Consider the following 14,287-nt stretch of genomic DNA (forward strand, 5'->3'; position numbering starts at 1 on the left):
TAGCTTCTACATGATCAAAAACACAGAAACTAACACTGTAATCAAGAGAGAGAAAATATGGGAAGTGAAAAGTGATACAAGATGAACTTGGTACAGTATCACTGGATATCTTTTTAAAAATGCATTATCAAAAACAAATCTCATACAACCAAACTGTTTAAAGATTTTCTCTATGAACACAGCAAAGAGCAATAACTAAGGTGCTACGTTACAACTAGAATTAGATTGAAATAGCTTTCACAACTTTTTATTCTTTGTGGTTTTGATTTTTAGTTGTTACCGGAATTTTTAAACTTATAATGCAATCTGTGGCAAACTTTGTTTTTATAAATACAAAAAATAATGATTAAAATGTTTTTGAAGCTGTGTATGATTGGGATTGAATTTGCTGAAAGTAGATAGACACATTTTTCTGGGGAGAGAAACAGCTTATATTAAAAATGACATAATGTATGAATTACTAAAGTGCATCTTAGAGTAATACTTTGAAAACTATAATATTAAAAGCTGCTTGGTAGAGGGCTGTTTTTCAGTTATATTTATGAATATTTTTGTCTAAGCTAAGTCATGCCAAAACCCGGAGTAGTGAATTCATTCCTTGAGAAAGAGGTACACGGCTTTTCGTTTGTGTGGCCCCAGGCCCTACAGGGGTGTGCACATCACAGAGATCAATTAATTGTGGCTAATTCTAAAAGTCCATGTGGGAGCCCTGGTCATTGTGACTCAGTTGGTTGGAGCGTCATCAGGTAACTGAAAGGTTGCGGGTTCAAAACCCGGTCAGCACACATACCTAGGTTGTGAGTTCGATCCCCAGTCTGGGAGAGTTTGATCCCTGGTCTGGAAGCATTTAATATCTGGCCTGGGAGCATACTGTCCCCACTCTGGGCGTGTGTATATGAGGCAGCCAATCAGTGTTTCTCATATCCACGGTTTTCTCTCTCTCTTACTTTCTGTTCAAAAGCAGTGAAAAAATATCCTTGGGTGAGGATAACAAATAAAAAAATAAAAGTCCACGTGGGAATCACCAAAGTATTTACTTTTGGCACAAAAGAGCTTCCAGATGATACAAATCTAGTCTGTCCACAAGATCCAGAAGGATAGTGGAAGATACCTTATATGCACACAAAGAATTGTTTTTCCATGTTCCTCAACCCCCTTTTACCCCCTTTTTCTTTAAGAGGGGAAGAGAAATGTGCTTTAACAGCAGACACATAATCCAGCCTCCTATCTTCCGGCCGTATAGACATACATACCTTTTTATCTTAACTAGCACCTTCCCTTGTGACACTGGTGGATGTTTTCCCCCCTGGGAAGTAGGATAGTTTTTGAGATACTTTAATTCTTAGGAGAACAGCTTCTTTCTGAGACCTTGTCAGAGGTAATCTCCAGGGAAGCATGCGTTTAAATGTACATCACTATTATTATTTCTTTTCCTCCCAGGGTTTGGGTTTGCAAAGGAATTTTGTGTAATTATGGAGTCCCTTAGGCTTTTCTTTTCTTAAGTTTATTGGGGTGACATTGGTTAATGAGACCATGTAGGTTTCAAGTGTATATTTGTATGACACATGATCTGTATATTGCATTGTGTGCCCACCACCCAAAGTCAGATCATCTTCTGTCACCTTTACCCCTTATTATACCCCCCACCCCTTTTGCACTGGTAACCACCATACTATAGTCTGTGTCTGTGAGTTTTGATTTTATGTCCTACATGGGAGTGAAATCGTATGGTCCTTAGCTTTTTCTGACTGACTGATTTTCCCCAGTGCAGTAGTCTGAGGTCCATCCATGTTGTTGCATATGGCGGTGTTCCGTCTTTTCCTGTGGCGGAGTAGCAGTCTGTCGTACATATGTCCCACATCTTCTTTACCAGGTCATTTATCGGAGGACGTCTTGGTTGTTTCCATGTCGTGGCCACTGTGAATAATGCTGCAATGATAGGCTTTTCTGATAGTTTACAGTCGCTGACAGTGCACTGTATCTGAAAAAGAAATGCACTTCTGGGAAACATTGAGGTCGTTGTGTCCCTTTTGTAACAGGAGATGCCTGATTAAAGTGAGGCTGAAGGACACCAGCATCATTTTTCATACTGCTTCTTTTACCTTTAAAATCTGATGAGTTTTAGAAACCAATCTTTTTGCTCTTGACATTGTTTTTAGATTGCCCTTGTCATTTTTAATTGAAGTTTTCTTTCCCCACCATTTGATTGCTTATGTCTTGACATGTCTTGGGTTATTTTGTTGTCCACATATAAAGCTACTTCTTACTCTCCTGAGTCCCTTTGATTTAGGGCCACCCCTTCTCCTTTCTGCTTCCCTGTTTCTTTCCACAAGAGGGGATCTTATTTATGATCCTGAATACTTAATTAATCCCATGGGTATTGGGAGGGAAGTCCTATAACCACTTTTTAGCAGGCAGTGATGTAGCAGGGTCTCTGGCTTTAGTAATAAGAGCTGGCGTGGAAATGACTTCAGGATGAAGTTACCACAGATGACAAACAGGAATGGAACTTGGGCTAGAAGATCTTTGTAACAAGCCTTTGCCATCGAGTAACCCTTTTGTGATCCCTCTTTTGTCTTGCATTCCATCAGCATCTTGTGTAACCTTGTTCTGATTGTTTCCTTCATGACAGTTGTGTCCTCCCCACGACGGCAGAGCCTCTGTGTCTAGCACAGACTGTGCGTGTCCGTGGCGGGCACTGATGTGCTTGTTGGATGGATGCTGCTGACCAAATGGGTCCTTTTCAGCAAGTGCTCATGCCGTTGGCCAGAGGGGTAACACTGCGACTCTTCTGGTCATGAGTAGAAATGCAAAAAGAAAATAATACTGCTCGGAAGAATGGCTCTCCCCACCCCCCCAAAAAACAAAAACAAAAACAAGAAAAACCGTGGACAGCATTGGGTGCCGAGCCTAAAATGACACAGGTGTTACAGTTTATGCATTTAGACACGGGCCACGTTCATTGTTGTGATGTGATTTTTCAGATACAAGTGGTGACAAAAGCACATCTTACGGTTTGCTCAGGCAAGCTTGTGGAGGAGGTAGGGGAGTGCTTCAGGCCTGCAAAGTGGCTGATGAGCTGCTTACTGAATACAGTGAGTGGCAAGAAAATGGATCAGTCTGCCTTGGCACTGGTATTCCCACAGCGGCATCCTGCGGTAGTGTCACTCTCTTACTTTACTCCTTTGTGTTTTAGGTGAGATGAGTGAGAGCCGAGCAAAGAGAGTCCGAATAAAAGAGGTAGATGGCTGGACCCTGAGGATGCTAATTGATTATGTTTACACTGCAGAAATCCAGGTTACAGAAGAAAATGTACAGGTAAGATAAACACCGCATGCCATTTAGTGCTGTATGACATGCCAGTTTTTTAAGTCAGAAGTGCGTACCACCCAGAATACATCTTGTACCAAAGTAATAGAATTCACTGTTAAAACCGTATTTTTAAGAGACATATGGAATGATTATATCTTTGTAATAATGTTTCTGATTTCAGTATTTTTTATATTCTTAAAGTTCTAAGATGCAAATCCTTTTGTTCTCTGATTGGTGCTTGTTCTTTTATGAAATACTGTCATATTCACTTATAACTGCTGATTGATGCCACCCACATTTGTCTTTTATTCCCTTGAAGGTTAAAGTCACAAAGGATGTTTTTGACTACCAACAGCCACTACTTCTTTTATTATTTTAGCATTCTCTTCAGGTGCTTCTAGAGTTTAGCTTAAATTAGACATTGCATCTTTCTTTCTATAAAGATCAAATGTTTTATCTATGTGATGTAAATGTTTGAAAATACAGGTGTGTATGGAGTAGAAAGTGAAAGTTTGTCTTTGAAATTGCCCTTCCCCTCATGCCCACCCCAACCCACTCCCACTGACCCACTGTCTTTCCTCAGAGGATAGCCTCTGTTTGGTGTGAATTCTTTCAGACCATTTTCTGTGCAGTTACACAGTTTTCTTGACATAAACGTATTTGTACTGTACCTGTTGTTGTGCAGCTTGCAGTGTTCACTGAACAAAGTGTCTTGGAGTTCTGTACACTTCCATACATGTGGGTCCAGCTCATTTTTTTGTGTGGTACCCTATATGTTAATCAGCAATATGATTTTTTACCTTTACAAAATGCTGTAGTGAATTAACATTTTTACATTTGCATCCAAAAATTTCATGGGATAGATTCCTCAAAATGTAATTTGTGGGCCAGAGGCTATATGCATATTTCAGTTTTTGATAGATATGCCAAATTGCCATCTATATAAAAGTTTTTATTTATTTACACTCCTTCCAACACATCAGTTGTGTTTTGAGGCATATCAACACATCAACAGGACGAATTAGGATTAACTTCTTAAGAAATAATCTTTAAATTCTACTTGCACAAATAGGAAATTGTGGGTTCAGTCTTTTGTTCCTTATAATTAGTTGAAATGTGCTACAAAATATTTGAATGTGGAGATTGATATCTTTGCACTTTAACTTGATAAGACTTGCTATTATTAAATCTGAAAGATTGACAATCAGTGGTGGTCTTTTCCAGGTGGCCTCATTAACCTTTGCTTGGAAGTCTTGCTTGTGAGGTCAAGTGTTTAAAAAATCCCTGGCTGGTATTGAAATTGTGTATTAAGTTGTGAGTCAGGTTCTGGGTGAACATTTGTTTTTTAGCATGGCAGGAAGTGTTTGTATGTGTCATGCAGTGACAGTCCAACATGTTATCTCATTCTGGCCTTTTCCGCACAGTTATGCTGTTTGTTGGATTCTCCGGCATTATTTTCAACAAGACCTTACCTCGGGTTCCTTTTTGCTTCTTTTAAGTAATTTAAGTGCATGGGCCTCATTGTGTTTTATGTCTGACCTTTAACACATGAATTGCTGATTGGTTTCTTTGATTCACACAATGTACCACATGGGGGAAGTTGGAAAACTGGAAAACAAGATAGGCCTAGGAGACTAGACTGTGAGTTCAGGCCGGAATGCCCTTCGTAGTAGTTCTTGTGGTGGAGGATGCCTCTCAAGTTTCTTTTAGTAAGTGTCACGTTCTAGTTCTGAAGTTTTACTCATCATAGACTTTCAGGAAACGTCTTGCCATCCTAATTTGCCTTTCATGTATATTGTTTAGCTCTTACAGGAACACATTCAGAGTTGTATTTGGCCCACTTATTGAATGCTTAACATTCATATAGTTGTTTTTTCAAGTGTGTGTGGGAAGAGGGATGTCTTTTCAACATATGGGTATCTTGGTATATAAAGCCTTACTTTATATTTCTCTTTTTATCCAAATTTTTTATTTTTATTTTTATTTTTATCTTTATCTTTGATATTAAAGCCTTACTTTATATTTCATTGAAAAACTTGTTTTGGAAAAGGCAGTTTGGAACTAAAATCAATTAAAATAAGCTGCCTTTTCCATAATAAGTATTTTTCAATGAAATACAAATAAAGGTTTATCTGTCATCGATTTTGTCTGTCTATACTTTGTTAAATCTTTCTTACAAGTGCTGTTCACCTTAAGGAAAGAAGTGGTGTGGTGGGAGGTGTCTAGTGTTCTTACTCATGTTCAGCTGAAGTTTGGAATGACCCCAACGGAAGCTCTGCTCTAGGTATGTCTGCCTTGACAGTAGGGACAGAACTGGCTGTAATTCAAAGGTTTATTATTTGGGGCATATTTTCTCATTAGATTCAGAATTAGATCGCTTGTCAGGTGACCTCCCTTTTGTAAGCAGATATCTTAGTCTTTTACATTGGGATTGCATGATTTTATGTAGAATTACAGTACTGTAGAGTGCTGAGGTCCAGCTGTGTGAGAGTCAGTGAGTGACAGAACAGGACCCTAACCTTGCTTTCCCCGACTCCTAGTTCAGGGTGCCTTCTGTGATACCTGACAGTCTCTGTATTACACACATTAAAAACACACATATAATAGCCGTTTGAAGTTAAGGTCGTTAACTTTGAATCAGAATGACGGGATGAAGTAATTTGAAAAATTAACTCCAAAGAAGGAACAGTTGTTATTGTATTGTGCTATACAGGTAATAGAACTTTAATTCTTGGCTATTTAAGGTTCCCTTCTTTGTGTATATGTTGCTGTTTTTTTGTTTGTTTGTTTTAGGTTTTTAAATTTTGGTTTTGAATTTAGGTATTTTATTTATAGCAAGGCTGAGAAATAACTTGAGCCAAGTAAATTTAAGTTTATTTTTTAAAAGAGAAATAAAAGGAGAATATATATCTTACCATGATCATGCTTTTAACTGAACTTTTTGTTGTGGTTGTTCTTAATTTACATTTAGCTTGTGTCTAGAGTTTTCAGTTACATTTTATAAACTTTATGAAACTGGGGACAGACAGTAAAGCCAAAGACTGCTATGAATTGGGCTTTTACACTTTTGGGGTCATGGTCTACTTTGAGAATAAGATGAAAACCTGTGAATCCTTTCCCAAGTACAGTGGACGTAAGCATGTATGCACAAAGTTTTGCATATACTTTGAGAGAATTCAGGTGCTTTGCTGTCTCTCTGCCTCCCTCTCTATTAAGAATATTTGGCTTTATACACATATGAAGGGTTTCTCATGAGTTTATTTTCAGCTGTACACTAGGCATTTTACATATTCATTACCAAGTTAGATAGGTATTACTCCATTTTGTAAATGAGGAAGTTCAAGAAGGTTAAGTAATTATAATTAGTTCAACATCACAGAGCAACTATTAAGTTGTAATTAACTAGTATTGCTTAAAAAGAGAGTTTATAAATACTAAGAAGTTTTTTTTTAATCCAAAAATTATGGAAGATTTATTCTTCAGTTTATCTGTTGATTAACATTTTTGAAAATCCTGAAGGATGAATTTTTAAAATCATTTACTTCATTGCTACATTTGTGGTTTTGTTACATACATTTTTACTTCTCAGCTTTTGGGAATTTGTTTTGGTTTGGTAAAGGTAGGTAAGCATTTTTCACTTGATGTAAGTGTGAAGAACAAAGGTAAGGATGTTAATAGACAATGACAGATGTGAGCAAATTCTTTTATTCCCAGATATTGTGAGTGTTCAGCCAGCCACAGGTCCTGCCTACATTAGAACTTTTGTCATGTCAGAAGATTTTAATAATCATCTGATAATTTTTGAATGGATGGGTTTTAAATAGTTCATGAAATTTGTATGTTGCATAAATTGAAATTATTTAGGATAGAAAATTTTATCCTTTTAGAAAAGGAGCAGCATTTATTTATTTATGGAACAGAATTTAAGTGAGAATGTTTTGAGAGACCTTTGAAATTAATTTTTGGTAAGGAACCCTCAAGAGTGTTTAACACAGTCCTAGCACAGGAGAAAATTCAACATCACATGTCCGCTCTACTGGTGGTGGGGGACAGGCTGGTTTTGTCTGTTCCAAAAGGGCAGTGGCAGCGTTGGCTGTGTGGTGTTCTGCCCCTGAGTCATTCCTGAAAGGTGGGCATCACAGGAGGCCTATGGATATGGTTGATCACTTCATCGAAAACAGCTGTTAAAGTGGAAAAACCATTAAAAAAGAATATATGTAGTGTATGCTCTAAATATTTTATTTAACCTAAAACACATAAGTGTATAATTATATGCCAATTTTTTATTGTGAAACTAAATCTGGTCAGCTGCTTGGCGAGCCACATGCTCTTGCCTGCACATACCATTTCATAAAGATGCATCAGTTCTCATGTTCCAGTTTTTTATGTACTGCAAAAACTGAGACACTTAAAATGTCAGTGCAAAGTCATCTTCAAATTATACAATTTCTCTTTCATTCCTCCCATGTCTAATTGGATTAAAAAGTTTCTTTTTGCATTAGCACATTGGTCAAGTGATTCTAGAGCAATGAACTTAGTCTTCATAGAAACAGCTCCCTTTTTACGCTCACATTTTATTGGATTACACATATTTATTTAAATTATGTAATTTTAATAATAAATGCAGGTGTCATAAACATATTTGGGAGCCAATCCAGCATGTATAAGTTGATAAAGTGCAACTCTGGTCAAGGGGCAGACATGTGCAAGCATATTAGAGAGTACACTTTGCAGAGGGTATGAGGAGATTTGATTACTGGTAATCAGGTGAGTAGATGAGCAGAGGCTGGTAAAGAGTGCTTTTGCTGCATGCATTTCTGCATCATTTACATAAACATTGACATGAAATTCTCATTAGATGGATATTTATCTTAAAAGTGGATTTTGAAGACACCCTATCAGTTAAACAAACATTGGTGGAGTATCTGCTAAGTCCTTGGTCCTATGCTAAACCCTGATGCTACAAAAAATTAACAAGGAACAAAGCCTAATAGATAAATAGAGTATGGACTTAAACTGGATTTGAATCTTGGCTTTGCTAGTTAAACATCATGTGACCTCGTCACTTTGTTAAGAGAACTGGTTTATGAAGAGGTGAGACATGCTGGGACTCACTAAATGCCTGGTTGGAATTGAGAAGTGAGTCAGAAATGAATGGGGCCAGGAATAGAGGCACTGATATGGGTGATCAGGCACTCAATACATGTTTTTTAAACTGCGGGTAGCATGCAGTCCAAAGTAAAATGTTCAAGGATGAGTGACAAATACAGGTTTGAATGAGGTGCTGCAGGGGGCAGCTGGAGGCTCCTGGTAATGATAGTGTTAATGGTAGTAATCCTTATAACTTTAATTAAAATATTTGACTAGAACATTCATTCTCCAGTCACATCAATTAAATGATCTTTTACTCTCTATATAAAGTTAGGAATACAGAACACATGAAGAGGAAAAGACAAAGAAAGAACTCATGGACATGGACAATTGTGTGGGGGAAGGGGCAGGTAGAGGTAGAAAAGGGTATGGGGGGATATGTGGTGATAGAAAGATATAAATTTTTTAAAATAAAAAGTTTAGTAGAAGAAGCCATTGAGGTCAGCTAGCTTGAGAAAATCTAGAAGCTTATTAAATTTGATGGACATCAAATTTGAAATAGTTAAGTTTGTGTTTGTAGGAAAGCTAAGTACTCTGGAAGCATTAGTAATTAAGTTACTTGTGGTTCTATAGTCTTAAAATGTATAGTCTTGAAAATATCTGTCCACACAGTTGAGTCACTTCTTGTAACTCGTGTTTTAAGTAGGTTCATGTGGTACATAAAAGGCATTATCTTGATGAGCAAAAAATGACTTTGTCTTGATTATGACACAGCATGTTATAGCAGGGTGGTAGTAATTTGAGCAGGGATGAGAATAGGTAGAAATACACCAAAGTTCTTATTAGGTGGAATTTTTCTGGATCCTTAGTCTTTACCTCATGCTGTTTAGTTGTGGTGCCTGAGTGGGATAGTGTGTTAGTATCAGACTTGTACTCAGTGTCAGGGTACTCTTCCCCAAACTTGTTTAGGGTGGTGAGAGTCCAGCATTGTTTATATGTTTTTAAAGATTTTGTTTGTTTATTTTTTGAGGGGAAGGGAGGGAGAAAGAGAGGAAGAGAAACATCAATGTGTGGTTGTCTCTCAATCGCCCTTCACGGGGGACCTTGATCTGTAACCCAGGCATGTGTCTTGACTGGGAATTGAACCTGCAACCCCTGGGTTCACAGGCTGGAACTGAATCCACTGAGCTACACCATCCATGGTGAGAGTCCACCATTGTTAAATAACCTGTGGTTCTGGCATATTTGCTTTGATATCAGCCAAAGTTTTTATAAACAGTAGTATTGTTGACATACAGTTTTAAAAAATATTATTACCTTTTGGACCTTGATGTCTTAATCCTGTTATCAGGTTAATAAAATTAATGTTTCTGAAGATCATCTCATTTAAGTATACTTGTGCCTTTCTCTAGGATACAGAATTTATGAAAACTTTATTTTTTTTAAAAGATTTCATTTGTTTTTAGAGAGAGGGGAAGGGAGGAAGAAAGAGAGGAAGAGAAACATCGATGTGTGAGAGAAACATCAATCAGCCACCTTTTGCATGTCCTTAACTGAGGACTTGTCCTGCAGTTCAGCATGTACTCCAGCTGGGAATCAAACTGGTGACCCCTCAGTCCACAGTACAATGCCCAACCCACTGAGCAATACCAGTCAGGGCAAAACTTCAGTTTTTGTAAAAAATAACTGTAGCTATATAACATATATAGTTCTATAACATATCCACAAGGTGATATTTTAAATTAACTTTATGAATAGAACTGTAGAAATCTGATCGTGTAAATACATTTGATTTTGTTTACTTTTTTAAATTTTGGATTCTATCAGATAGGATTATTTCCCATTTAAAAATATTGTTTCATAATATATAGATGTCTTCCACTGCCTTCTGGTTAATCTCTTGTTGTGGGCTTAAAGCACTCATTTTTTCCCCCTAATGAGGTATAATTTACATACCATAGATCTTAACTGTTCTTTTTACTAAGTTTCAACAAGTGCATACACCCATTAACTGACACCTAAATCAAGTTATTAAGCATTTATAACTTCATATTTCTTCATAATAAATCCCTCACCCCTGACTTCAGGCAATCACTGATAATGATTTCTACTAGAGTAGATTTAGCTTTGCCTTTTGTTGAACTTCTTGTAAATGGGACAATACAGAATGCATGCTTTTGAGGCTGACTTCTTTGGTTCAACATAACACTTGTGAAATTCATCGGTTTTGCAGCTTGTTTCAGTAGTTGGTTCCTCTTTGTTGCTGAGGATTCCGTTGCATGGATTTGTATAGCATGTTGATGGACATGTGTTTACATTTTTTGGCTGTTATGAGTAAGACTTAGAGCACTTTACTAAGGGTCATTGAGAACAACCATATGGTATAATTAAGCTCCTTTTGGGGTCAGGGAGAGGCATCAGTAAGATGGATGAAGTTATTTAATTGCCTGTTAAATGTGATTTTGTTTTTTATTATTATTTTGCTTATCCCTGTGCTTTTCTGTCATTTTCTCACTTTATATTCTCCAACAATAACTTGACCTTATTTTATAATCTTTCTCTTTTCATGTCAAGCTTAGGCTTTGGGAAATAAAGTTGGGAGATAGTGTATGAATATTTATTACAGATAGGGTTGAGAGGAGAGAATGTAACATAATTTCTTGTGAAAAATAGCATACAACTGAAAGAGAGCTATTTGTCCAAGAAGCAAGAGTGTGTTATGTGGGTATGTGCATGTCTATCTGTGTGTGTGTGTGTGTGTGTGTGTGTGTGTGTGTGTTTTGATTTAGTACTATGTTTAAGAATATAAAAAAATCTTCAAAAATTATTAAGGTTATTAAAAGTTTTTTGCAGCCGTTCAGTCTTGGGAAAAAACCTTTGTTGGAATAAGTTTGGTAATCTGTGGTGGCCTCTGAATCATGTAAATCAGTGTAGGAAGAAGATGAAAAGGGAGCAGGTGTGGCGGGAAAGGCAGGAGGGAGCGAGAGGGAAGAGCTGGGAGGCGGGGGGAGGAGCTGTGTGTAATAAATGCAGTGGCCGGGGCTGTTTGGATTACTTCCCTTGGTCTAGGGCAAGGCTGCCACAAAAAGGAGACAATGAAGATAAATTATTTTGAAAACAATAATTGTCAGTTATTTTGGTAGTTATCATTCACAGTTATAAATATATCCATGCAGCACCTTTGAAAAGCCAGATATGTCATTAGTCCCTTGTAGTAAGAGGTTGACCTCTTAACCTCTGTTCTTTGAATTAACTGACAATCTTATTCTCTTAAATGTGCTTGCTTATTTTAATTTTTAAAGAAACATTTTTGAGGCCTACTGAAGGTACTCAGCCTCAGTGTTTTTCTTTAGACAGTGAGTTGATACCTCAATCTTAACACCCTGACCTAACCAGTTTAAATAGAATAATCAATAAAATATACTTTAAAAAAGGAACAAAAGGAACCAGCCTTCATTACGAGTTCCTTCCGGAAGTCCTGAAAGGCTCATTACAGAGGGAAATTTTCTTCCAATACCATTAGATATATGAAGATTGCATGACCTCAAAGTAAAACTAACTATATCAGTTCCAAAACAAAACAAACAAACAAACAAACAAATTCTGATTTTGGAAGGTGAATGTGGAGACAGTGATAGTCTGTTATTAGTCTGTTCTTTAATTATGCATGAAATGCTGAGGTTGTGGAAAGGAAGAATCCTGGATGATCCAATGGAGGTACAGAAGGAAATTCTGATTTGTAGAAGTGAAGTGCATGTTTGGTTAGTAGAGAGACTATCAGTCATTTTTCTGAGTTTTAGTAATTTTTGAGAGCAAGGACTAAAGAAGAGATTAAAGTAAATTAATTCAGATAAATGATAGCATAAATAGAATAAAATATTTAGTTGGGAAGAAGGAGCTGCCTACTTTCCATGTTCCAGTCACTTTGCTAAGTATTGACCTCATTTAGTTTATATAAAGTTCAGGACAGAGTGTTGTTTTTTTGCAAATTAGAGAATTGCAGCTCAGAGGGACTAAGTGATTTTCTAGGGTCACACAGCTAGTATATGGAGCATATCAGCATTCAAGGGTAGAGTTCTCTGACTCCAGAGCATGTGGTATGATATCATTCTGTATTTTTTTTTCATACTAAGTCTGTTCTGCTCCAGAGGCTGGGATCTCAGTCACAGATTCGGGGCTAATGTTTACAGTTCCTGAGTCCTTCAGTGCTTGTGGACTTTAGACTTTGATATCTGAAGGCCACTTTGAAAGGCAGGAGTGCTGGGATGGTGCATCCTCACATGCTCATACTAAGTGTAAGCACTAGTGTTAGGATCTAGGTTCTAGGGTGGCAGGTGTGTGTCTCTGTTTTGTTCCCTGCCATATCCCTAGAACCTAGACTGGTGATCAGTATTTATTAGAAGCTCAATAAATATTTGTTAGATGAATAACAAGGGAATGCTTAGTAGGAATGGCAGGCCCTGTTTGATGAGTGGAAGCTGAGCCCGGGAGGAGGGCCTGGCAGGAATGGGACAGGAATAGAGGAGCCTGGGAACAAGCACTCTGCACCTTCTGGGTAGGAACCCAGGGGCAGAATTTCAGCCTATGGGGAAACTGGTCAGTGCACAGCACAGTAGGGCTATGTTACTGTTGCCCAATAGACTAGAGGGACCCTAGTTTGAGGCAGTGAAGGGTGTGTGGGCTGGAACTGGGTCTGGAGAACAAAGGATCACAGTGCCCAAGGTCAGGCTAGGACTGGGTGAAGCTGCTTAAGTTAAGGCCCAGATATTCTCTCTGATAAGAGGCAGGGTTGGATGCAGATTCACTGCTGCAAGTTAGGGAACTGATTGGATGTGAGGGCAAGGGGCCATGCTGTCTTAAGACCAGCAGTGGACAACTTTTTTCACTTTTTCTACTTCTGCGCACTCTGTCAAAAAATAAACCTTGTGGAAATGTTTAGTTTGTTGTTTCTGTCTCTGTCAACATTCTTATTTTCAAGTTCCTTGAAATCAAGGGAACTTTCTGTACATTAAGATTTTCTAATATGATTAAAGCTGTGTATCCATTTAATTTTATGATATGAATATATATCAAATATTTCAGAAACATTAGATTTGTGAAAACCATTATTAATCTTCATTGTCTGTCATTGATTATAATTTTTCATCATGTGGATTCAACATTATTTATTTAATTGCTGTCATATTGTTAAATCTTTAGTTGTTTTTGTTTTTACCCCCTACTGTTATAAGTAATGGTAAAATAAAATTCATTGATTGTAGCCTATTCCAATTTTGTGAACTATTTTCTCAGGGTAGATTTCCAGAAACATACTTCCAGGGTCAAAGGCTTTAAACTTCTATGTTTTTTGGTAGCTCTTGATAAAGGTTGCCTATTTGCTCTCTAAGAGAGTTGACTAGTTTGCAGTGATGGCAAAATGTGCTAGGCGCCAAGGCATGCTATACCTTGACCTGAATGTATGTTGTTAAAAAAAATTGTATCAGTAGTGATAAAAGGTGCTCTCTCATTATATTAGTTTATATTTATCTGATAATTAGTGAAGGATCAAATACTTTTCCCATGTTCGTATGCTGTGTTTGTTCTTTTCCAGATTGGCCCTGATTGTATCTTTACTTCAAGAATGTTCGATTAAAAAAGGAATCAATCTTATGCTTTTTGTGAGTGGTCCAGCATAGAATATCATTTTGTGAAGGAGAGAGGAAGTCCTGGCATTCCGTTGTCATAGGGTTGACTGTTCAATTTAATCCAAGAAAAAAGTCCTTGAATTAGAACTAAAGTGCCACTCTGGTCATGTGCTGGGCACTGTATTGAATGGTTGACCATCTGATTTAATTTTTTCAACAACTCTGCAAGATAGATGCTGTTTTCATTATACATTTGAGCC

At 37.3% G+C, this 14,287-nt stretch overlaps 1 protein-coding gene across 3 annotated transcripts in view; it reads left to right on the forward strand.

The window, feature by feature from the left end:
- The window catches only part of KLHL2 (kelch like family member 2), a 79,896-nt gene that overhangs the window by 26,690 nt on the left and 38,919 nt on the right, over positions 1-14,287 (forward strand). For 2 of the 3 annotated variants that reach the window (XM_045831724.1, XM_045831725.1), the window contains one exon: positions 3,197-3,318. The exons of the other annotated variant lie outside the window; for it this stretch is intronic. In XM_045831724.1, the coding sequence (XP_045687680.1) occupies positions 3,197-3,318 (122 nt within the window). The remainder of the gene's footprint in view (positions 1-3,196; positions 3,319-14,287) is intronic. 3 annotated transcript variants of the gene reach the window in all.

Source organism: Phyllostomus hastatus, unplaced genomic scaffold (genome assembly GCF_019186645.2).
Source record: "Phyllostomus hastatus isolate PE091 unplaced genomic scaffold, TTU_PhHast_1.1 phas_contig_159, whole genome shotgun sequence".
NCBI classification, from domain to species: Eukaryota; Metazoa; Chordata; class Mammalia; order Chiroptera; family Phyllostomidae; genus Phyllostomus; species Phyllostomus hastatus.